The sequence below is a fragment of the Mixophyes fleayi genome, chromosome 3 (genome assembly GCF_038048845.1).
Source record: "Mixophyes fleayi isolate aMixFle1 chromosome 3, aMixFle1.hap1, whole genome shotgun sequence".
NCBI classification, from domain to species: domain Eukaryota; kingdom Metazoa; phylum Chordata; class Amphibia; order Anura; family Limnodynastidae; genus Mixophyes; species Mixophyes fleayi.
The window spans coordinates 254,071,801-254,098,314 of record NC_134404.1 but is presented as its reverse complement, the minus strand read 5'-3'; the positions used below and the strand labels follow the sequence as shown (position 1 = coordinate 254,098,314).

The window sequence follows — 26,514 nt, the reverse complement described above, 5'->3', positions numbered from 1 at the left end:
ATGACAGAGTGATCTCCAGCCTTGTCCTCGTCAACACTCTCACCTGTGTTAACGAGAGATTCACTGACCTGATATCAGATGGTCCTTTTGCGGAAAGGCTGAAATGCACTGAAATTGTTTCTGGGATTAAGTTCATTGTCATGGCAAAGATGAACTTTGAAATTAATTGCAATTCATCTGATCACTCTTCATGACATTCTAGAATATATGCAAATTTACATCATAAAAACGGAGGCAGCAGACTTTGTGAAAAATAATATTTGTGTCGTTCTCAAAACTTTTGGCCATGACTGTACTTATGCCCCTGGGGGCATGGACATGCCCTCTGTCACAATTAACGGATCTGAAAGGAGGGGATGTGATATCACTAAAAGTAATTTATGTCACGGGTACACAGTTGTTTATTTTTGTAAACGACCACTACAGTACACTAGTAATTGGAAATCAATGCAAAAACATAAACCTATATTTAATAAAAAAAACAAAACATTCCTGACAGATCAAAATATACATTTACAAGACATTGGAAAGCTTTCATAACTTACATGGGCAGTGGAAGGTATCTGTTCTGCACTTTTGCTACATTGCTCACGAAAGCAGTCGCTAAAAGGAAGCAGCAACCCCATAGCAAGAATTTCAGTGCATAGTTTTTCTGCATCCTCAGGTGCATTTCTTTCCTGACTGAACAACTTTTCCAGTAAAGTTTGTCCTGCATTGAATGTATAAATACAACACATAAATAAGTAAATAATGACAGTAATTATGTATTTAGAGACACCAATATTTTCCATATTGCTGTCATTAAAACAATACGAAAAAAAACCAGAAAAAAAATGTTCATTATAAATCAGTAATAAACGTATTCAATGCAGCGCTGTACAGCTTGCCATACATTATTCACAAGGGCCCACAGTTTAAAATCTAGGGTTGGGTACTAAATTTAGATGGAAATAATACAAATGGAACAAATATGGACACGAAAATCTAGACAGTCTAAATACTGACAAGGAGAAAATACCTACAGTATAAAATACTGACATGGATAAAATACCTACAGTGTAAATACTGACATATATTAAATATATACACGGATAAAATACCGACAGTGTAATTGATGATAATGAAAATGCCCATAGCCACACTGCCAGCATTAAAACGGCAATGCGAGCAAAAAAAATATGTTAAATAGAAAAGAAAAAAAATGAGCACAATTCCCCATTTAGTCCTATTAACCCTAGTGCTGGCTGGAGCAAAATCAGGGGGACAAACAGTGTAGGATCTCCCCTATTTTCCTCCAACTAGCCTTAGACTTTGCCAGGCCGGTCATTCAGGGCTAGATTACCTAGGGAGTTAGGGTCCACCAAATTATTTCCTTCAATATTATTATTTTCCGTCAGTAGCATTTCCTTATGAAATATGGCTTCATCCGAACATCGCAGCTAATTGAATATGCCCCTAGGGGGAGCAAAGGGGAATATTCAATGCACCTTTGCATGTTGCGATAACATGTCATCGCAACATGCACTCCATATGTTGCGATAATGTGGAGTGCATTCGCACCCATTCGGAAAGGCACTCCGTGCTTAATTGAATATGCCCCTTAATCTTACTTATGGATGTAATTTGTAATGATTCATTCCTCTAGTTAATGCTCCCTCAAATATTAATATGTACACATACAAAAAAAAGAATGTTCCAATCAGGGCCCTCAAAAAACTATTACACTATTTAAAATATTTTTATTTAATGAATAATTAAAATTAATAATCTAGCCTGAATACTCCAGCGCCGAAATATAAACGAATGTGCAATTATTATACTGTAACATAAGATTTTATGAATTAACACCTTCCATTTTCCAAGTGGTTGTTGTGCAAGTATTATTGTTGCAAATGTATATATCTATGATTTTGACTGAGAGGTATGTCAGAGTTTATTCCTAAACAATATCCATTTAGTTCTGTCACAATAAGACTTTAGGGCATATTCAATTCTTTAGAATCCCTGCGGCGTTAAAACTATTACCGTTATTACGGTAATAGTAAGCTGGATTTCAGCTCGCAGCTCCCTGAGCCGCGAACTGAAATCCAGCGAGAAAACTACCGTAATAACGGTATTTACGTGCACTATTACCGTAATAACGGTAATAGTGCGCACGCCGAGAGATTTTTGGCTAGAACGCCAAAAATTGAATATGCCCCTAAATAGCTCTCTAATAATGTTCTATTTGAGGTTATCCATCACACCTCCTCCTTATTCCTAAATATGCAGCCTCCCTAATGAAGTTTATGCAATTTACATGAATGTATTATTTCTATATGTTGCCACTGTTATAGCTTAATCATATTGCTCCAATAAAATAGTGATCTTCTAATGTCTATTTATCAAAGGCACAAAAGCCCAAAATCATGTAAAAAAAACAATTTTCAGCAGGATTTAGGGTTTCTGCCTATGTATCAAAGCCTATGCCTATGTATCAAAGCACTCTTCTTGCAGTGACTTTTGCCAATTGTAGACATTATCGGGAGGCTGCAGCAATGTTTCCCCAAGTACTGACGTGGTCCTCCGATTGCCAACATCATGGGGAATAAAACATTATTAAAATTAAAGATTTTTTCTTTCTTTCTGTTTTTTAACATTTTTTTCTAATAAAAAAATGTTTAATTAATGGAATCTGGCAAAGGAAGCCCTAGTCCAAGCTTCCAGTTCCATTGTGCATGCAGAGTCCCTGTTCTTGGCTAACCGACAGGCCATTGTCACCGGGGAGCTGAACAGCTCTCAGCTGAACCAGGGACATTTTGATAAATTGCCAGATTATAATACCAACATATAAAGCTAAACTATAAAATAAGCGCTGGACTCCTGGATATTTGAATTTGCGAGACATAAGTGGCAACCATTATATGAGACACTAAACTCAGGATTCTCTATGATTAACCAGCAGTTATAAGTGACATTGCTATACTCTTATAAGATAAACTAAACTCAAGGAACGATATGGATAACCTGTAATAAGCATCATTTTGTCTTAATAAACAATGATTCCCCTCCCACTATCGAAATGCAGTTATTAAGGTTCTGCAACACAATGATCAGATGCATGACACACTGAAACAAGGTGTTTCGTAATGCGCATCTCGCAGAAGCTTTGTCAAAGGTAAAGACCACTAATATTAAAGCAAACAAAAATAAAAATCATAAGTTAGAATCATAAATAGAAAAGCCAAACATAAAAGCTAAAGTTCTCCATTTTGATTGATGGCTAAGAGTTGCGACTGCTCGACATTCATTGGCTCTCAATCATTTCATCATATGATTGACAAGCTGGTTGTTCAATTCGGTTACAGAATACCATTACATCATGGGATGTTTATAAACATTGCCCGTAGTCTGGATTATAATAGATGTCCTTTCTAATAGATGTCGCAGTGTTCAGTGACCACTATTTTATTAACTTGAAATAAAGTGGTGCATATCCTAAAATGACCAATGATTACTACTAGGATATGATGTCCGTATATATTAACTAAATTAGAGATGCTCAGGCTCGGCTCCTCAGGAACCAAACACATCCGAACTTAGGGAATCAGCTCGGTACTTTCGCGCTTTTTCGGAATCGAAAATTAGGCAAAAACGTTATCGTTACGTCGTCGGATCTCGCAACTTTTGGAATATATAAATACCGCCCTCCACGGTGATCTAGTTCCATTTGAGAGAGGGACACAGCAGGGGTAGCACAGAGTGTAAAGCAGTTGGGCAGGCAAATAGAAATTGAAAGAGGAGGGTGGTAGCAGTGTTCAACAAAGTAATCAGTGACATTCAGGAGAGCTCCATTGCTAATGTCATTGCAGAAAAATCCAAATAATAGTGCTTACAGGGTTGATGTAATTCTGCAGTCAAATTCTACTGTGTTATATAGGTAACACACAAAGAGGAGTGCTCCATTGCTAAGAGTCATTGCAGAAATAGAAATTATAGGGCTGGCTGTCTTGGTCTAAATCTGCAGTTACATTTTACTGTACCAAAACTCACTCAGAAACAGGAGAGGTGGCAGGGTTCAGTGCTGAAACAGAAAATGTAATAATAGGGCTGTCAGTGTTCTTAAAAGTCTCCAGTGACATTTTACTGTGCCATAGCTCATACAGAAACAGGAGGGGTGACATTGTTGTTGTCACTCTCCCGTCTCAGTCATGATGATACTAATCCCTCTAACTCATGTGCTAAAGCCTATGTTCAAGTGCATAGTGGTTTCAGTCAGGGAAAGAAAATTTTAAATCAAAAGCTTGTACCTTTTTAAAGAAAAAAAACCTCTAATAAAGGTGAAAGTTTACTGTAGAAAAACATAAAATTACCAAGATGCCATTCTACCCAAAAAATGACCAGGCATACCAGCATCAGGTAGCTCCCTTCTCTTAGCTAGATTTCAGCACCTGCAATCTACACTGTCATCATATTCACCCTCATCATTGTGTACATCTTACTCAAACAATACTAATTCATCCCCGCTGGAATCCACTATCACAGAAGTCTGTGTACTTTGATGTAATTGCCGATAATGGCCTTTCTCATGGAATTTGTAGTTAATTTTATGGCAGAGCCATCACAATTTTTGAGCAATTCTTTTAGAGCAAAGCAAATGTCAAAATATTGTGCTGACTCATCTGCATCACCACTGGGTATCTTGGGAAAGCGTAGTTTCTTCCTAGAAACAGTTGCCAGAGAAACTGAAGGAGGAGACACCATTACAAGATGTTGATAGCTCTTTGATCCTGGCGAAGCAAATTAAGTACTTAATCTACAATTACAATGTAGTTAGCGGATTTGTTTAGTTTAATTTCCTCCTTCAAATTCTCTAGCTGCTTCTCAAAAAGAATAATTAAGGCAATCACTTGACTCAAGCTAACCGTGTCTGCACTCTCTTCACAGGTGAGTACTTCTCTGGACTAAAGTACATTCCCCCTCAAATTCTAGTCTTCTTGCAGCTGCTGCATTCTCCTACATGCTGTTGCAGAATCCCGAAAAGTACCCTACATTTTCCGGGACACAGACAGCATCGTCTGCATATCATTATAATTTTTTAAAAAGTTCTGTATCATCAAGTTGATTGTGTGAGCCAAACAGGAAATGTGATGGAATTCCCCCGCTGTAATGCTCTAACAATATTGGTGGCGTTATCAAAAATCACATATCCTCAGGAGAGTCGAAGCAGGATAAGCCATGTTGCAATGACATCCCTTAGTTTTTAAAACAGGTTATCAACGGTATTACCTCTGACCTGCGCCTTGTGTCGTGTCTGATAACCACCTCTCACTCCCGCCTTCAAGACTTCTCCCGTGCTGCTCCCCACTTATGGAATTCCTTACCACGCTCAATTCGACTTTCCCACAGCCTTCAAATCTTTAGATGCTCTTTGCAATCCCATCTTTTTTTTTTTTCTTTTTAAGAGGTGACCTTATCCTCGATAACACTATTGACACTAATAATATATATATATATATATATATATATATATATATTAACAATAATATGCTTCTTAGTGAAGCCGTTGATACACAGAGTAGCCTGCCTCAGAAAAATTTGACGTACTTTGGTACATGCCGCTGCTGTTCCTGCTGGTGAAGGCGAATCACCGACCCAGTGGGCTGTCACCAGTCATATAATCTTTAGTTTGCCCAGTTCCGATTGTCCCCATATCTGTGGTTAAGTGTACAGTGGGTAGAATGGCATTTTGTAGCCCAATAATTAAATTTTTACGAACCTTCAAGTAGAGGTCAGGAATAGCTTTTCTAGTAAAATGGTGTTGCGATGGAATTTGGTAATGGGGACACAAGACCTCAAGTAATTGTCTAACACCAGCTGCATTAATAGTGGATATTGTACGCAGATCTAATACTAGCATAGTCCCCATGGCGTCTGTGATCCGCTTTGCGACTGGGTTACAGCTTTCTTACTTTCTTCCTCTAGCAAAGGATTGTTTAATAGTCAATTGTTGTAAACTACTAGTAGTCTTCTTCTGGGTTGAAGCTCCACCCCCATCAGCAGCAGCGGGACTAACGCTCAATAATTCTTCAGAGGAATCATGGTTAGTGGAGGAGTCATCTAGCCTTGGATGCAGGACTAACTCCCATCACTTGTGAGGATATTGATTATGAAGGTGAAGGGAGTTAGCTGAGGCTGGACTGCTTGTTGTTATTTGTTTTAGCATAAGTTTCTGATTTTCCCAACAGCTTTCCATGAACTCGATTCAAATGCCGTAACATGGATGAGGATCCTAGATGGTTAAGGTCCCTACCGCTACTGAGTGTGGCTTTACAAATGCTACAAATAGCTAGACAACTGTTATCAGGATTTGTGCAAAAATAATTGCACACATAAGAGGTGGATTTTTGGTCTTATTATCATCATCGCCATTTATTTATATAGCGCCACTAATTCCACAGCGCTGTACAGAGAACTCACTCACATCAGTCCCTGCCCCTGGGGCTTACAGTCTAAATTCCCTAACACACACATAGACACACACACAGATTAGGGCCATTTTTGATAGCAGCCAATTCACCTACCAGTATGTTTTTGGAGTGTGGGAGGAAACCGGAGCACCCGGAGGAAACCCACCCAAACACGGGGAGAACATACAAACTCCTCACAGATAAGGCCATGGTCAGGAATTGAACTCATGACCCCAGTGCTGTAAGGCAGAAGTACTAACCACTGAGCCACCGTGCTGACCAATGCCCAGGCATGATAATGGCCTTTTTCTTATCACTAGCAAGAACTGCTGCAGTCCTTGTTTGAAAGTGTATAAAAATAATATTGTGACCTGTGAGGTGGTCAAAATTGACTGCAAATGACTTGAAATTAGTGTTATAGAGGTTAATAATAATGTAGGATCAAAAAAAGAACCAAATTATGTGATTTTTAGCAATTTTTCTATAAAAATACAGATCCAAAACTAAAATACACGAGGGTGGTTTTGCCAAAACCAGAACCAAAAACCAAAACACAAAGCTAATCCAGATCCAAAACCAAAACCACTTCACGGAGGTCAGTGAGCATCTCTAAACTAAATACTGAGTGTAGAGTGTGTATAAAAGCACATTTATCCATCTAAATCTGTATTATTACCATACACATAGTAATATCCATGGCCAAGATTGAGTATTTTTTCAATGTTCTTACAATTGTCTTCAATTAGGCACATATTTGATAACTTAGTTACTGTATATTCATTTGAGTTTCAGATAAAATATTTAGGTTCTTCTACCTTTAGCATTCTGGCTGGTAAATGAAAATCTGGCATTATTAAAGGAAGATTTTATAGATATATCAGTTTTGCTATATGAAGTATAAGAGATATATACTGTGGTGAAACAAGGTATTAATATCACCTCAACCAGTCTGCACGTCATTTCTCACAAACTGTGGACTATAAAACATATACTTTTTCTAGCCCTCTGGTTCCCCATATTTGTCAGTCATATTTAAACTTGTATTTATCCTATTTGTAAGTATTTAAAATGTCAGCATGGTTTTCTTATCTTGGAGACTAGTCCATTGTTTCAGTCTGGGCAAAAGGATTATTGTCCACCAGTCCTGTATGAATGTACATCACACCAGGAGGTCTCATGTAATAAGATGGGGAAAATGTCCACAGATAGAGCTCTATGTTTCATTACAGAGGACTGCATTGTGTACTTAAATGTAAATGTGTCTGGATTGTGATCTCTTCTGTTTAAACAAACTCTGCTGTATAGCCACAGAACAATACCCTATCCCTAATGATATCAAGAGTGATTCATCGGCTATCCCTTTGACTGTATGTTTAACTGTGAAAAGGTAAACACCAAAAAGGACCAATCAGGCATGTCTTGAAACTCCTGAGGTGGTCATTTTTGGGCTTAAAAGAGAGCTCAGCAATGGGGCATTCACTACCCAGCGATAGCTGAAGTCAGGCTGGCGTTGAGACTTCGGTCTCTGCCCTGACAGGAAAGGGACAATCAGTCCTTGAAGTACTGCCTTTGCCCTGATCTACCTCTCCAGGTCTTGGGGAGCTGTGTGTCCGCCAAAACCGGAGTGACATTGACTCAGGACCATTGCCTTGCTGGTAGCCTCAAAGAAGAGAGGGGGATAAGTTTGGATGGATAAACAGCAGTCCCTAAGAGTTGCTAGGATACTGGTGAAGTGTTTTCATTATACGCTGTATGTTGTCTGTGCCAGACTGTAGTATTATTTGTTGCAGGCTATTATTTAAAAATGTTTATTGCTATTTGGTGCTACCATTTTGTTAAATAAACTTATTTATTTTATTTTGGATATTTGCCTGGGTGATTTTGAACCTTGAATAGGTAGGCCAGTTGTGCGGCACAGAGAGTTACATTAAACCCGTTATCATCACATATACTAATCAGTGTCCTGCACACACAGGACAAGTATGTCCTGGACACATCGGACATCATTTCCACAGCACATGGCACAAAACACTTTGGTTTCACCATGCACACATCAAGGTGCATGCCTAATATCCTGTCTTGGGAGACACTTCCACAAACTAGAAGTGTGTCTTGGTATGCGGAGAGGCAGAAATATCTAAAGATGTACACACTGTGCAAGACTGTGCTTTGTGAATGTGGCACATTATTGGAATGCTGAGCTGATAAGGACATGTGTGGTGTGAGGAGTTAATTTACATTTGTTATAATTTGTATTATCAGATATATAGCATAGTTATAACCATACTCACTTTTATGATGTTGGAAATGACAAGACTACTCAGCCCGGCAGGTTTCCAGCGAAGACCGCATCGCCGACTGACTGGAACCACAGGTGGCACTAATTTAGGGAGATGCCGTCTGTACAATGTACATGGCTTAGTGAAGAACCTTGTAAACAGTAATGTGTAGTCATTGCCAGCATCATTGTTGTATAGTACCCAACCCGCCATACTTGCCTACTCCTCCAGAGTAGACAAGAGATCCTTGGGGCGTGGTGATGTCGTAGCCCCTCCCCTACTATAAAATGCCAAAATTCACAACAATGAATAACAGGGGCGGGGCTTAATGACGGGATCTCCCAGAGGACAGATTTAAAATATTGGCAAGTGTGTGTAAAAGCCCCTCTAACTGTCATACCAGGGGGTAAATGTATCAAACTGCGAGTTTGCCAGCGTGTTTAAATCGCGGCAAATCGTGGGTGTTTACCCGCGATTCTTTTTTAAAAAAAACTGGAAATGTATCAAGCTGCGATTTCGACACTCATGTTCAAAATCGGTGGTCATCTCTGGCGATTTTGAGCGATGTAAACACTCACGAGTTTAGCAAACTCTCCTGTGTTTGGCAAACTCGCCTGTGTTGTAACAGTGAGTTGTCAACACATCCCTGTTACACTGGCCCTGGTAAAAAGTAAAAGGTGATTCTCCCATTATACTGTACTTTGAACTTACGCAAACAGCGTAAGATCATTGCGAAACGGACCTCCTACTAGGTAGGAAGTGTTTGCGGCGGCTCAAGAACTTTTTCTTTTTTTTCTGCAATCAAGCACAAAGATTCGGGAAATTACAAATATGGGCCCCTTCTGGGTGAAGTGTTCCAGTTTCTCAAGAATCGTTTATGGAGGTATAAAATGGATGGGACTGGGGCAAGCAGTCAAGATGTAGTTATACAAGCACCAGCATGGCCACACTGTTTTTGGCAACCTGGCTGGCTGGGACTTGTAGTTCCACAAAAAAAATTGGTGTCAGTTTGTTTTTTTAATACTTTATCGACGTATTACCCTACTACCCACAGCCCAGGGGTAGTAGGAAGAGCCCTTGTGCTATCAGCACTGGGCTGGTTCTTTCTAGGTGGGGGCCCGCTCGTTTTTTTCGGCGGACACCACTCCCTAGGGACTCCAGCCCAGCGCTGAACAGTCTAGGGTTGGATAGTCATTATGGCAGGGGGACCCCTGCCGTGCGTCCCCCTGCTATAGCGCTGCCAACCCTGGCTGGTTTGCCTAGTGCTTGTAAAGTGAAAATCGGGGTAACCCCACGTAAAATTTTTCCCCGATTTTCACGGGACCAGCACTAGTCAGGCAGCACTAGGGTTAAGCATAAATAGCGGGGGGACCTCACGCTTTTTTTTAAAAAAACTTTTATCTATTCTTTAACTTTTTAACACTGCCAGGGCAGTGTAACAGTGATGTGTTGATACAACACGCTGCAATCAAGCAGCGTGATGTGTTGATACAACACGCTGCAATCAAGCAGCGTGTTGTATCTGGCGTGTTTAGAAGCAAACTCTCCTGAGTTTGCTAACTCGCAGCTTCATACATTGGAGACTTGTATAGCTGCAGTGGCAAACAGTGGTGAGTTTGATCTCTGGCGATTTTGCAAGTAGCGATTTTGACAGAAGCAGAACTCTGGCGATTTTGTATGAAAACTAAGTGTCACTCACCGTACTGTGAGTGCCTCTTCCCGGACATTTAGGAACCGTGGCCGTCCTCCATCCTGAGGGTCTGCGCATGCGCAGCCCTTTCCTATACTTCAGTGTATGTCCCTTTAACTCAATTGGCAGATCAGGCAACCTCCCTATATTAAGCACCTGTGGTTAACACCACGTTGCCTGATCTTGGAGTCTCATTCCCCATGAGTCTCTGAAGGTGTTCCTGTATTCCTCGTGTATTCAGCGCTGCTGTTTCCTGTGGTTTCCAAACCACTTTTACCGCTGTGGTTTCCAAACCACTTCTACTACTGTGGTTTCCATACCACTTCTACCATCAACTGTATCATCGTGACTGTTTGCTGATTCCTATCCGCTGCCTCCGTGCACTACAGTCTTCCAAACCACTTCAACATTTTATATATCATTGTGACCGTTTGCTGAGTCCTATCCGCTGCCTCCGTGCACTACAGTTCTCTAAACCACATCAACGCTATTATATTTCATTGTGACTGTTTGCTGGTTCCTATCCGCTGCCTCCGTGCACTCCAGCCTTTACTTCACATCCACTCACCTGTGCCTCATCAAGTCTGTGAGCTGATTCCTATCCGCTGCCTCCGTGCACTACAGCCTCCAGCTTGCAACTCGCCTGTGTTCACCATCGTGACTGTTAGCTGATTCCTATCCGCTGCCTCTGTGCACTACAGCCTCCAGCTTGCAACTCGCCTGTGTTCATCATCGTGACAGTTAGCTGATTCCTATCCGCTGGCCTGTGCACTGCAGTCTCTTCTCAGCTCTCCTGTGTTTCCTCGAGACTGCTGCTCTCATTGCCATCCGCTACTCTCCGTGATCAACAGCTCCTGGTCTACTCTGCTCTCCCGTGTTCCATCGCTACTGATACCTATTGGTTGCTACTGGTTACCTCCGTGTACTCGCAGAGCCCTGCTGCTGCTGACCGTGCTATCGTCCATCTACTGCTGATCCGCTCTCCACGCCTTCACGTGTCCCGCTGGTCTCTACCCTCCTGTCAGCATTGGATTCGTATCTCATCAACTACTCCTCTGCTGGATCATCTCCATTCTCCTGGGTCCTCCATGAGTCCAGTTCCACGTGTTACTGATTCCTGTGGATTCGTGTCCCTGTTGGTCTACTTACCTGTGCGCTGCACCTACTAGACCGCTGCCTCATCTATCCAGGGACTTCTCATCCAGCCGGCCTCCTGCCGCTCAGGTATCGCTGCACTCCTATCTGACTGCCTGCTTCTGAACCACGGTATGCATACTTCTCATTGACTGTGCTGGTGTATTGCATATCTTGCTGGACTGTGTTGGTTCTCCTCTGGAGCCTGCTAGCCGCTGAGTCTATTGCCATCATTGACTGTGTTAACTTGTGCTGGACTACTTCAAGAGACTTTCTATATTTGCAGAGCTGTTCAGTCATTTATATATATTGTGCATGTTACTGTGGATTGTGTATAAGGTGCCTGTGTATATCCTGTGTTGCAGTCTCTCCCCGTGCACCTCCTCACATATATATTCAGTGGTACAACTTGCTAGTAGCAGACCACTGATCCCTGTCTCCAGTATCACCTGTTCCAGTATCCTCTCACACAGCAGTGGTACAACTTGCTATCGCAGACCACTGACTCCCCGGATACCTCCACTTGGATTCCATTCCTTCACTCAGACAGCGGTACAACTTGCTATCCGCAGACCGCTGACTCTCTCACCTCCTCGTTTCTGTTGGACATCCCTCCTCACTATAGCAGTGGTACAACTTGCTATCACAGACCACTGACTACCTTCACGTGTCCTTGTCCATACAGTTCCTCGTGTACTACTACCTCCATATTACCAGTGTTGCTAGTCATAGACTTTCCTGAGCATCTCATCATCCACCATCTTCTGTTCCGTGATCACCCAGCTACCAGAGTACACTATTACCATCTACATTGCTCTGGTAAGCCTACCACCTGGTGATCCCTGGGTAAAGACTCCTAGTGCCCGTGACAGTAAGATCAGGCCATGACAGACCCAGATACGGAACCTACCGCCAAAGAGATGCTGCAGCATCTGGTCAGCCGTGTGGAGCAACAGGATGCCCGCCAACAGCTGTTACTTCAGTGTTATCAATCGTTAACCTCCCAAGGAACATCTGGACAGACTGTGACAGCTACTACTGAGGCTCCTGTGCTTTCCTCCGTTTCCCCAGTGCCATCCCAGGTGTCTACAGCTTCTACGCTTCACCTGCCTACTCCGTCAAAGTACGATGGGGACCCCAAAACTTGTAGGGGTTTCCTTAACCAATGTTCAGTCCATTTTGAGCTCCAACCTCAAAATTTTTCTACCCATCGTTCCAGAGTGGCCTATCTTATCTCTTTGTTTTCTGGACAAGCCCTGGCTTGGGCCTCCCCTCTGTGGGAGAGAAACGACCCAATATTGCAAGATAGTGCCAAATTCATTTCTACATTCCGAAGTGTGTTCGATGAACCAGGTCGTGTGACCTCCGCTGCTTCCAGCATCCTCCGTCTGCGACAAGGATCTCATACAGTAGGACAGTACGTCATTCAATTTAGGATCTTAGCCTCTGAACTTCAGTGGAACACTGAAGCCCTAGTTGCCGCCTTCTGGCAGGGGCTCTCCGATAAAATTAAAGATGCACTGACTACCCAGGAGCTTCCTTCGTCACTTGAAGATCTGATCTCTCTTTGCCATCGTGTTGATATGAGATTTCGTGAAAGAGAGGCTGAGAAAACAACTTCTGCTAAAGCACCTCTTCGTTCTAACCCTCAATTTCGTCCAGTTTCACCCTCTGTGATTCCCATGGAGATAGGACGTTCCAAATTATCTTCAGAGGAGAGGAAACGAAGAGTAAAGAATAGACTCTGTATCTATTGTGCTGATTCCACTCATATGCTCAGCTCTTGCCCTAAGAGATCGGGAAATGCCAGGCCCTAACTAGTTCTGGAGAGGTGAAGTTAGGGTCCCTGGAGTCCTCTCCATCTTCCATGAAATCTAAAGTCTGCGCCTTTGATGTTACAATTTCCTGTGCTACCAAAACCTTTGAGTCACAGGCATTGATTGATTCCGGAGCAGCAGGAAATTTTATTTCCAAATCATTAGTAAATCAATGGTCCCTACCAGTGATTACCTTAAAAACACCCATTACTGTGACGGCTATAGATGGATCGCGTCTCATCAACGGTCTCATCACCCAGAGTACGTCTCCAGTAACCCTTCTGATTGGTGCCCTGCATCATGAAGAAATATCGTTTTTAATCCTTCCTGTTACGACTAGTCCAATTGTCTTAGGCCTTCCATGGCTTCAGTGTCACTCTCCACAGATTGACTGGCGCACCCCTCAAGTCACGTCTTGGGGGTCTGAATGTCACCATCGTTGCCTTTCCCAAGTCACTCCTCTCAAAGTACAGCAATCTTCCATCTCATCTACCTCACCGGGACTCCCTCCTCAATATGCTTCATTTACTGATGTTTTTGATAAAGCTCAGTCTGAACGTCTTCCTCCTCATCGTTCTTGGGATTGTCCGATCGATCTTCTACCTGGCAAGACTCCCCCCAGGGGCCGGGTCTATCCACTCTCGTTACCTGAAACTCAAGCTACATCTGAGTATATACAGGAGAACCTCCAGCGTGGGTTTATTCGACCTTCCACCTCTCCCGCTGGAGCTGGGTTCTTCTTCGTTAAAAAGAAGGATGGATCTTTACGCCCTTGCATAGATTTTCGTGGACTCAATGCCATTACTATCAAGAATCGGTATCCCATTCCGCTGATCACTGAGCTATTCGATCGCATCAAGGGAGCCCGTATCTTTACTAAGTTGGATCTTCGTGGTGCCTACAATTTAATCAGAATCCGTTCCGGTGACGAATGGAAGACAGCGTTTAACACCAGAGACGGGCATTACGAATATCTGGTAATGCCTTTCGGGCTGTGTAATGCCCCCGCTGTTTTTCAAGGTTTCATCAATGAGATCTTCCGGGACTTATTATATGTATGTGTCGTCGTCTACCTGGACGACATATTGATCTTTTCACAGGACCTGCCTTCTCACCACCAACATGTGGCAGAAGTCCTCTCCAGGCTACGGAAAAATTCATTGTTCTGTAAATTAGAAAAATGTTCATTCGAATTACCCCAGATTCCATTCTTGGGGTATATAGTTTCCGGAGTTGGCCTGAAGATGGATCCAGACAAGGTGAATGCTGTACTACATTGGCCCCAGCCAACTACTCTCCGTGCTATCCAGCGTTTTTTAGGTTTTGCCAATTACTATAGACGCTTCATTCAAGACTTTTCTTCCATTGCATCTCCTATTGTGGCCCTGACTAGGAAGGGGGCTAATCCTAAGCAATGGTCACCTGAGGCTCTTCAAGCCTTTCAAACACTAAAAGAGTCCTTCTCTTCGGCTCCAATCCTTCGACAGCCTGATGTGACACTCCCCTTCTTCCTGGAAGTAGATGCCTCTAATGTGGGCTTAGGAGCTATTCTCTCTCAACGCTCGGAACAGCAAAAATTCCATCCTTGTGCCTTCTATTCTCGGGGTCTCCTGCCCGCAGAGAAGAATTATACTATCGGGGACAAGGAGTTACTAGCTATCAAAGCTGCATTAGAGGAATGGAGATACTTATTGGAGGGAGCTCGCCATCCGGTGACGATCTTCACGGATCATAAGAACTTGTCATATCTCCAGTCTGCCCAATGCTTGAACCCTCGTCAAGCAAGATGGTCTCTTTTCTTTTCCCGTTTTGAATTAATAATAACCTTCAAACCAGCTGCCAAGAACAAAAAAGCTGACGCTTTATCTAGAGCTTTTGTGACGTCCTCTGATATAGAAGAGGTTTCCAACCATACCATTCTAGACCCCAAATGTATCTCACTGGCTGCTTCTTCCACCAAAACGCTACCATTTGGGAAGACCCTCGTGCCTCCTACTCTAAGGAGGAAAATTCTTTCGTGGTTCCATGCCTCTCGTTTTGCTGGACACGCCGGTGAACACAAGACCTTTGAGATTCTCTCTCGAAGTTACTGGTGGCCCTCAATGAGGAGAGACGTCAAAGAGTTCATTGCTTCCTGTGAGCTATGTTCCCAGTTCAAATCCTCCCGCAGAACCCCAGCAGGGTTGCTGCGACCACTACCCATTCCGTCCAAACCGTGGACCCATATTAGTATGGATTTCGTTACTGACTTACCACCTAGTAAGAATCATAACACTATTTGGGTGGTGGTGGACAGATTTTCGAAGATGGCTCATTTCATTCCTCTATCTGGTTTGCCTTCCTCGTCTACTCTGGCTGAACATTTCATTAAAGAGATCTTCCGTATCCACGGATGTCCTTCTGAGATTGTGTCGGATAGAGGAGTACAATTCGTTTCCAGATTCTGGCGAGCCCTTTGTAAAACCTTGGGCATACGATTAGCACTCTCATCTTCTTACCATCCGCAATCTAACGGACAAACTGAACGTGTCAATCAAGATCTTGAGACTTTTATAAGGATGTTCTCTTCAGCCAATCAAGACAACTGGGTAGAGTTGCTTCCTTGGGCTGAATTCGCCCATAACAACATGTACCATGAGTCATCATCCAAAACTCCATTTTTTGTGGTCTACGGTCACCATCCGTCTTTTCCGGAATTTCCTGCCCTCCCGCCCACCCAAGTTCCTGCGGTGGAGACTGCTTGTCAGACCTTTAAAAATATCTGGTCTCAGGTCAAAACCTGTTTAAAGAAGACATCTATCAAATATAAATCTTTCGCAGATAAGAAGAGGCGGGCTATTCCACCACTAAAAATTGGAGATCGTGTCTGGTTATCTACTAAAAACATTCGTTTGAAGGTTCCATCTATGAAATTCGCCCCTCGTTTTATTGGTCCATATAGGATCATTCAAGTAATCAATCCAGTATGTGTGAAACTTCTTCTTCCTAAGAATCTTCGGATTTCTAATGCCTTCCATGTGTCTTTACTCAAACCTCTTATTATCAACCGTTTCTCAAATCCTCCCTCAGCTCCGCAGCCAGTTCAAGTTCATCAGGAGGAGGATTTTGAGATTACTGAGGTACTAGACGCAAAAATTTCGCGAGGAGTCCTCCGTTTCCTCGTTCATTGGAAGGGCTTTGGTCCTGAGGAGCGCTCTTGGATCAAAGCTGAAGATCTTAATGCTCCTGCCCTTTTGAAGAAGTTCTACTCCAAAAATCCGGACAAGCCCGGTTCCAGGCGTTCTGTGCCCACCTTTAAAAGGGGGGGTACTGTCACTCACCGTACTGTGAGTGCCTCTTCCCGGACATTTAGGAACCGTGGCCGTCCTCCATCCTGAGGGTCTGCGCATGCGCAGCCCTTTCCTATACTTCAGTGTATGTCCCTTTAACTCAATTGGCAGATCAGGCAACCTCCCTATATTAAGCACCTGTGGTTAACACCACGTTGCCTGATCTTGGAGTCTCATTCCCCATGAGTCTCTGAAGGTGTTCCTGTATTCCTCGTGTATTCAGCGCTGCTGTTTCCTGTGGTTTCCAAACCACTTTTACCGCTGTGGTTTCCAAACCACTTCTACTACTGTGGTTTCCATACCACTTCTACCATCAACTGTATCATCGTGACTGTTTGCTGATTCCTATCCGCTGCCTCCGTGCACTACAGTCTTCCAAACCACTTCAACATTTTATATATCATTGTGACCGTTTGCTGAGTCCTATCCGCTGCCTCCGTGCACTACAGTTCTCTAAACCACATCAACGCTATTATATTTCATTGTGACTGTTTGCTGGTTCCTATCCGCTGCCTCCGTGCACTCCAGCCTTTACTTCACATCCACTCACCTGTGCCTCATCAAGTCTGTGAGCTGATTCCTATCCGCTGCCTCCGTGCACTACAGCCTCCAGCTTGCAACTCGCCTGTGTTCACCATCGTGACTGTTAGCTGATTCCTATCCGCTGCCTCTGTGCACTACAGCCTCCAGCTTGCAACTCGCCTGTGTTCATCATCGTGACAGTTAGCTGATTCCTATCCGCTGGCCTGTGCACTGCAGTCTCTTCTCAGCTCTCCTGTGTTTCCTCGAGACTGCTGCTCTCATTGCCATCCGCTACTCTCCGTGATCAACAGCTCCTGGTCTACTCTGCTCTCCCGTGTTCCATCGCTACTGATACCTATTGGTTGCTACTGGTTACCTCCGTGTACTCGCAGAGCCCTGCTGCTGCTGACCGTGCTATCGTCCATCTACTGCTGATCCGCTCTCCACGCCTTCACGTGTCCCGCTGGTCTCTACCCTCCTGTCAGCATTGGATTCGTATCTCATCAACTACTCCTCTGCTGGATCATCTCCATTCTCCTGGGTCCTCCATGAGTCCAGTTCCACGTGTTACTGATTCCTGTGGATTCGTGTCCCTGTTGGTCTACTTACCTGTGCGCTGCACCTACTAGACCGCTGCCTCATCTATCCAGGGACTTCTCATCCAGCCGGCCTCCTGCCGCTCAGGTATCGCTGCACTCCTATCTGACTGCCTGCTTCTGAACCACGGTATGCATACTTCTCATTGACTGTGCTGGTGTATTGCATATCTTGCTGGACTGTGTTGGTTCTCCTCTGGAGCCTGCTAGCCGCTGAGTCTATTGCCATCATTGACTGTGTTAACTTGTGCTGGACTACTTCAAGAGACTTTCTATATTTGCAGAGCTGTTCAGTCATTTATATATATTGTGCATGTTACTGTGGATTGTGTATAAGGTGCCTGTGTATATCCTGTGTTGCAGTCTCTCCCCGTGCACCTCCTCACATATATATTCAGTGGTACAACTTGCTAGTAGCAGACCACTGATCCCTGTCTCCAGTATCACCTGTTCCAGTATCCTCTCACACAGCAGTGGTACAACTTGCTATCGCAGACCACTGACTCCCCGGATACCTCCACTTGGATTCCATTCCTTCACTCAGACAGCGGTACAACTTGCTATCCGCAGACCGCTGACTCTCTCACCTCCTCGTTTCTGTTGGACATCCCTCCTCACTATAGCAGTGGTACAACTTGCTATCGCAGACCACTGACTACCTTCACGTGTCCTTGTCCATACAGTTCCTCGTGTACTACTACCTCCATATTACCAGTGTTGCTAGTCATAGACTTTCCTGAGCATCTCATCATCCACCATCTTCTGTTCCGTGATCACCCAGCTACCAGAGTACACTATTACCATCTACATTGCTCTGGTAAGCCTACCACCTGGTGATCCCTGGGTAAAGACTCCTAGTGCCCGTGACACTAAGCTTCATACATCGGCGAGTTTCAACTCTCCCGAGAAAATCGCTGGAGTTGCAAACTCGCACTTTGATACATTTACCCCCAGGTGTCTGATTAAAACATAAGTATGCAGTTATCTAAGAGCTTTAAAATGATGTTATGCATTAGACAATTTCTTCATACAAAAAGGCAAAAAAGCTAATTTAAAACTATGGTGCAAATGCGCATTAACCTTTTTTCACCTGTTATATAATACATTTGACATGTTAGTCTAATAAAAGCGAGTATCTGATTGGTTGCATTCACTTTTATCATATTTGTTATCCTATGTTATTAAAAAGCATCATGCTTTAAGGCAGTAATCCCACATAGATTTTTTTCCCCCTTTAAATAGCAAGTTAAGTATCTTTTAAGCATGCAATTCATTTTTCTTTGCATATCCTTCTACAAATGATTACCCAGTTTTCAAAATCTCTCTGGAAGCAGGCATATATGACAGTCACACACACATACACAGATTCAAATTCTCAGCATGTCATGTGAAGGCAGAGGGGGTTGAAGGAGGGGGATGTTTTAACTAAGGGTGTGCACCGGCCACTTTTGGTGTTTTGGGTTTTGGGTTCTGATTAGCTTGAGGTTTTGGGTTCTGATTTGTTTTGCCAAAACAACCCACGAAAGGTTTTGGTTCTGATTTTGGGCTTTGGGTTCTGATTTTTTTTTAAAAAAGCATAAAAAGTGCTAAAATCCATATTTTGGGTTTTTTTTTCACTCCTACACTATTATTAACCTCAATAACATTCATTTCCACTAATTTCCAGTCTGTTCTGAACACCTGACTCAGCAGGACAGAGCACAGGACAAAAGCACCACTGGACTCAGCAGGACAGAGCACAGGACAAAAGCACCACTGGACTCAGCAGGACAGAGCACAGGACAAAAGCACCACTGGACTCGCAGGACAGAGCACAGGACAAAAGAACCACTGGACTCAGCAGGACAGAGCACAGGACAAAAGCACCACTGGACTCAGCAGGACAGAGCACAGGACAAAAGCACCACTGGACTCAGCAGGACAGAGCACTGGCCAAAGCACCACTGGACTCAGCAGGACAGAGCACAGGACAAAAGAATAAAGCACCACTGGACTGATCACACAGGAGCAGGAGCACCACTACCCTACAACCTCCCTCTTCCCTGATCTCAGCCCAAATGAAGATGGCGGCCGCAAGCGGCGAATTTATGACATCCGAGTTTCGACGCGAGACTTGGATGTCATAGCCTCGCTTCGGATTTTTTTCCCGGGCGGAAGTACCCGAACAGTGCTCGGATCCCGTCGGATCCGCACTGTTCGGGTGGGCTCGGATTAGCGGAATCCGAACCCGCTCATCCTTAGTTTTAACAGTACACAGAGCAGAAAGAGCTCAGAGGGTTGTTCCAAAGCCTCTCTGCTGACTATATTATGTGACTGTGGCTGGCAGTCACAAGACACTGTGGACTGTGATTTTTAAATCATTAATAGCAGCCTGAAGAAACAAACCAAGGAAAATGGTAAATACAAAGATTCTACTTATAACTTGCCACAGTGATTTATGTAAAAATAAAAACTATTTTTTTCAGTGGACTGCTGCCAAGTGGGAAGACTATAAATATATTTAATGATGTGTATAAAAATAGCTGCAGAGGAAAAGAGTCCTGAATTAAATAGGTGTAAGCTGACCTTAAATTCCAGGGACAGTGTCCTATTTTAAAAAATTGCCCTTGGAAATTATTATCCCTGGAAGTGTCCCCATTTTGCAATATTGGCCAAATAACAAATTCTCTTATTCTGAGTCTGTAAACCTTACAATCTTTTCATAGTCTCAACATTATATTTTTATATCTAATGAAGAGTATATATAATAAAAAGTATTTAAGCTTAAAAAATATTTGCATCTATGAGATAGTTGCCGACTTTGTGACCATGTCCTCCGGGAGGACAGGTCACGTGACTATAAAATGTCTACATTCACAGCTTCGAATAGCTGGGGCGGGACTTAAGGATGCAATTAAGCCCCCCCGATGTTCAATGCTGTGAATTTTGCCATTTTTTAGGATAAGGGAGCATTGACTATTTGTCCGGAAGTCGGGAGCCTCCCGGTAATTCCGAGAGAGTAGGCAAGTATGATCTATGATACTAGAAATTTTACTAGTTACAGTACCTTCTTCCTGCGTTCACTTTTGGTCTGTTGTAAAGTACAGTATACAATCTCAATCATAGTGCTTATAGCACTGGGGCTTGGGTTATAATCCAACCAGTGTGCTATCTGCATGAAGTTTGTAATTTCCCCCATGTCCATATGGGTTTCCTCCCACAGTCAAAAACCTACTGGGATAATAGTTTGCCTCTAACTAAACTGATCCTAAACCGTGTGTGTCTGTTGTAGTTAAGAGTTTGAAAGCTGCACATGATCAGGGACAGATATGAATAAATAAACAAACATTCTCTATTCAGCGTGGCATAATATCTGGAGTACAAATATTAATGTCGCTAACAAACAAGTTAAGTATACGAGCATCAGGAACTGTTCAGCCTATGCTGTGTGGAGAAATATTTGTATGTTCAGTTTTATACTTCTACAATCATATGTCAGCAGGGCCAGCGGAACCTGGTAAGCAAGGTGGGGGGGGGGGGGCACCAAGACTGAGGGACGCTTCCAACCACTTGCTGAAGAGCGGCACAGAGAGGAGCCACACACTGGGACAGCAAGAATAGAAGAAGAGAAGGAGAAAGGGTCATAAAAAGGTAAGTAAATAACAAAGGGGGACAGGAATGTGGGTAAAAAATAGGGGGACTGGAATGTGGGGAAAAAGGAGGGGGACTGGAATGTGGGGGAAAAAGGAGGGGGACTGGAATGTGGGCAAAAAGGAGGGGGACTGGAATGTGGGCAAAAAGGAGGGGGACAACATGTGGAAAAAAGAAGGCAGAAGAAGAGAAAAGAAGGAACAAATGTCATAGAAAGGTAAGTAAATAACTAGGGGGGACGGTAAGTTGGGGAAAAAGGAGGGAAGGGACCGTAATGTGGTAAAAGGAGGGAGGGGACAGAAAGGTTGATGAAAGGGGGGGACAGAAACGTTGATGAAAGGGGAGGGACAGATACGTTGATGAAAGGGGAGGGACAGAAACATTGATGAAAGGGGAGGGACAGATACGTTGATGAAAGGGGAGGGACAGAAACGTTGATGAAAGGGGAGGGACAGAAACGTTGATGAAAGGGGGTGGACAGAAAAGTTGATTAAAGGGGGACAACAGTGTGGATAAGGAGAAGGTACAGTGTGATGTAGGAGATGGTACAATGTTACAAAGGTGCACAGTATGATGATGAAGGGGCACAGTGGGATCAAAAAGGTAATGAAGGAGGGGGCCCAAACAAAATTTTAAAATCTTATTACAAAGAATACATATTCTTCATTTATATTTTTCATATAGCAATGCATGTTTGCTGTTTAATGTATTTATTTGTATTACTCTCTTTAGTAAAGTGTATTACATGATTTGTATTAAAAGAAAAAGCATTATTGAATGAGCAAATCATTTATAAAAGAGGAGGGCGCAAAATTATTTTTTGCATGGGGTCTCGGACATGCTAGCACCGGCCCTGTGTGTCAGGGTTTTTAAAGAAAAACAATTATTTGGGTAGGTGTTCCCAGCAGCAATGTATAATGGTAACATCAGCTTTTGGACTTCAGACAGACACAGATCCTAAATCTATAGCTTCATTGATATCTACTGGTGAAGAGGAGACATCAATCTCACTTGATACCTTTTCTGTCTCAACAGCAGTAACCTGACAGTTTTCTTCAAAGTGGTTTTCCTTTCCTAAAGCATTAGGCATTACTTCACGAGAACCTTCAGTTTCATTAATAACAACACCTTTTTTTCATCTGAGTGAGCTACATTTGCAATTAATTTCTTATTAGCTGTTCACCTGCCTCCAATTAATGTGTGGGAGCTTTTGAGGTTTCCTTGAAATACTTCTGACAGATGACCAGCTTCACTTTTATAAGATCCCATGAAAAATTAATCCTAATTGCCATCTGGACAATTAATCCTATGCGCCTGTGGTGGTGGTAGAGAAGCTGTAAGCCTCACTAGGTCTGGGACTGATATGAATAAATTATGTACAGCGCTACATAATATGTTGGTGCTATATAAATAAAGACCATTAATAATGATTGCAAAATGTAATGCCACTAGCATATAGGTGTGTTAAGTGTATGAGTTGCTGTGAACAGTTTACGGATCTTCAGTTCAGCCTCAGCTGCGCTTTAATATTTAGTTTAATACTTGTTTTACAAAACTCCTGACACATGAATACACAACAATCAACTTGTCTATATTTAGATATCTAGGTGTCTTCAAAGCAATACCACTCACAAATGCAAATGTTTCCTCACCTGTGAACACATTGGGAAAACTTGATGCAGGAAGATTTGATGTTTTTGCTCTATATGGTAAAATATCTGGCGAGCTTCCTTTCCTCAAATTTTGATTTTGGGCCTTGATCAGTTCATTTGTCCAGTCTGCAGACCTACTGCTGCACCCTGTCAAGTTGCTTGATGTGTTCTTTCTAAAGCCTATATTGTCCTCTTTAAGATAATGTCCCATTTTTTTACGAAACTGGGGACTATGCAATGGTGATGCCAAGGGAGAACATTTTAAAGATGTTTGTTGCCTGGTTGTTTTAATTGCAAGATGCACTTTACTTTCAGCGCTGTTTTGGGCAGCTGTGTATCTATCCTGAGTGACTGGTACAGCAGTAAGTTCTGGAGGTACTATATCATTTTGTCCAGATAATAAACCATGTTTCTCCTCTGTTATATAGTCTACATTATCCTTATATCCTTCTGTATTTGAAAGCTCCATGTAATCTGTAATGGTAATATCCTTTTTTGAACTTCTGACAAACATAGATCCCAAATCTCTAGCGTCATCGATATGGCCAGGTGAAGAAGAGACTTTAATTTCATTTGTTACCATTTCTGTCTCACCCGCAATACGCTGACAATTTTCTTCAAGGTGGCTTCCCTTTTCAAAATCAGTAGACAATACTGCACAGGAACCTTCACTTTCATTAATAACAACACCTTTTTCATCTGAATGAGCTACATTCAGAATTGTTTCCTTATTAACTGTTATCTGTTCACCTGCATCCCAAAATAATGTGTGAGAGCTTGCGAGATGTCTTTGAAAAACTTTTGACAGATGGCTAGCTTCACTTTCATAAGATCCGTCTTCAGAAAACTGCATCCTAATTGCCAGCTGGATGTCAGAGAGCAAGTCATCTTGTTCAGTGGCTGAATGGAAGCTGTATATATCTGTATCAGATCCTGAACTGGTCTTTTGTCCTTCCTGTGTCTCACTGGCAGCAGCTGCTACCAGGGATTTGCAGATCTGAAAATGATCAGCATCAGTATCAGAAAGGCCTCCCTCGTCAGCTGAAATACTAATATCAGGAGTTTTTGTGGTGACTGAATGGGTACTGTCCAGCTCTTCTGTTTGCAGATGTTGCCCTTCCAAGACATCCTCCTTGGAATCACATGTACCATCTTTGGACCTTGCTAGTGTCTTTCTGATTCTTAAATTGGAAAACACTGAAGATCTGGAATCAGACTTGCTCCTTTTTTTACCATGATGCTCACTGCGTTTTCCTAGGGTCCTTCTGCCTCCTTTTTTTGTATTCTCTCCATCTTCGGGCCTAGGCTCTGCTTTTTCCTGTACATCACCAGGGGTTTTCTTTAGCTTTCCATCCTGATTCCCCATCTTGTTCAAAAATAGGTCTTCTTTAACAAATAATACATTTCACCACCAGCACATTCAGCAGAGGCTTAGTGTGGAAATCTGTTCATTTTGCTGTAAATGAAAAGATGCTATTGTTTGTTGTGTCTCTCTTCCGTCTATGCTGCCTTTGTGCATAATGAGCTGCTTGCAGGCTGCTCTACAGAGACATGCTCAGTGCTCAGCTGCACATTGCTAACAGCTCCCACCAGAAGCTGATAATGATTAAACTGCTGCGCGATTGGCTATGTAACAAAAAACACCCCTTTGCATAGCACTCATATTATTTCCATTAATGAATTTCATACATAATAAAAGAACATGAACCTCATCACATAATTAAAATATCTATTTATTAAACAACATTAATAAAATCGGTGTAGCCTGTGTACTAAAAAAAGTAATTACAAAATAAAAAGCAATATTAATATGGGACATACAGTTGTTGTTTTTTGTTTGTTTAACAGATTACTTTGTGCTTGTAGCAGCCGTTTATTATGACATTTCAAAAAGTGACTAATAAAAAAAAGCAAAAAACTAAACAGAAAATAACAATACACTTCAATAGTGCTTATTGCTACTACTGCATTCTGCCCAGCACCTGGTCCTAAGATGTTAGTCGGTTGGATTTTGTAGTGATATTTTTACTGCTTTCACCATGCACATTTTCTGATGCAATTGTCAAATCTCAAATCTATGTACAGACTGATTTTACGAGGGTGTTTGTAAAGACTGGGAAGTGGACATGCACCTTGAAAGACAGACAATTAGATACATTTGCATATACACCGATCGGCCACAGCATTAAAATTACTGACAAGTGAAGCGAATTATTGGCAGACCTATCTATCAGAAAATTATAGGCTAATATTTGTGATAGGTGTTAGTTATGGATGTTAAGCCACAAACAAGTTATGAACTTAACCAAGGGTGTTGGTTTTATTACTAAACTTCAGCAGATGGTTAATGTAGATACTCCCAGATGTAAAGTCAGTCACGTTGTAATACAATTATGCAGATGGTATAAGCACTTTGGTTATATACTACATGTCTGTGTAGTATATTTATATTGGTTCCTTTCAGAGGTTCTTAGAGGCCCAGGGTAACACAAATTAAGAGGCCCCCATTCCCTCTTTCTTAAAAAATAAATACCCCCCCATTAAGGGGCGGGCTGGGCCAGGGGCCCCTCCTCCGGGACCAGCCACCAGCCGCGGCCCCTCCTTCCCTCCTCCCTTTTGTCACATGAGACGCGCACCACATTACAGGTGCCGTCCCATGTGTTAACAGTGAAGTGCCGCAGATGCGCGGGTGGAATAAGATAAATGTGTGGGAAGTATATATACTGTGTGTGTGTGAGCAGTATATATATTAGGGATGAGCGCACTCGGATTTATGAAATCCGAGCCCACCCGAACGTTGCGGATCCGAGTCGGATCCGAGACAGATCCGGGTATTGGCGCCAAATTCAAAAGTGAAACTGAGGCTCTGACTCATAATCCCGTTGTCGGATCTCGCGATACTCGGATCCTATAAATTCCCCGCTAGTCGCCGCCATCTTCACTCGGGCATTGATCAGGGTAGAGGGAGGGTGTGTTAGGTGGTCCTCTGTGCTGTTTAGTTCTGTGCTGTTTAGTTCTGTGCTGTTTAGTTCTGTGCTGTTTAGTTCTGTGCTGTTTAGTGCTGTGCTGTGCTGTGCTGTGCTGTGCTGTGTTCTGCAGTATCAGTCCAGTGGTGCTGTGTGCTGTGCTCTGTCCTTCTGAGGTCAGTGGTGCTGCTGGGTCCTGTGCTGTGTCCTGTTCAGTCCAGTGGTGCTGTGTCCTGTGCTCTGTGCTTCTAAGGGCATAGTTATTTCCCCAATATTCCCCTGTGTTTAAAAAAATAAAAAAAAGTTTTTTTAAAAAATACCAAAAACTACTTTAATTTTTTTTAATTACCACAAAATTTGCACAACCAATCCTGCAGTATAAGCCCATTGGTACTGCAATATTACCAAGTTCACACATTCAGCAGTAAAAGTCCAGTGGTACTGCAATAT

General features: G+C 42.7%; 1 protein-coding gene across 2 annotated transcripts in view; it reads right to left on the bottom strand.

Moving 5' to 3' along the window:
• Window positions 1-24,632, bottom strand: part of FMN2 (formin 2) — a 423,082-nt gene extending 398,450 nt beyond the window's left edge. For both annotated transcript variants that reach the window (XM_075203416.1, XM_075203417.1), the window contains exons 1-2: window positions 23,099-24,632; window positions 546-709 (exon numbers count right to left, since the gene is read on the bottom strand). In XM_075203416.1, the coding sequence (XP_075059517.1) occupies window positions 546-709; window positions 23,099-24,464 (1,530 nt within the window). In that variant the 5' untranslated portion in view covers window positions 24,465-24,632. The remainder of the gene's footprint in view (window positions 1-545; window positions 710-23,098) is intronic.
• Window positions 24,633-26,514: the final 1,882 nt, after the last annotated feature.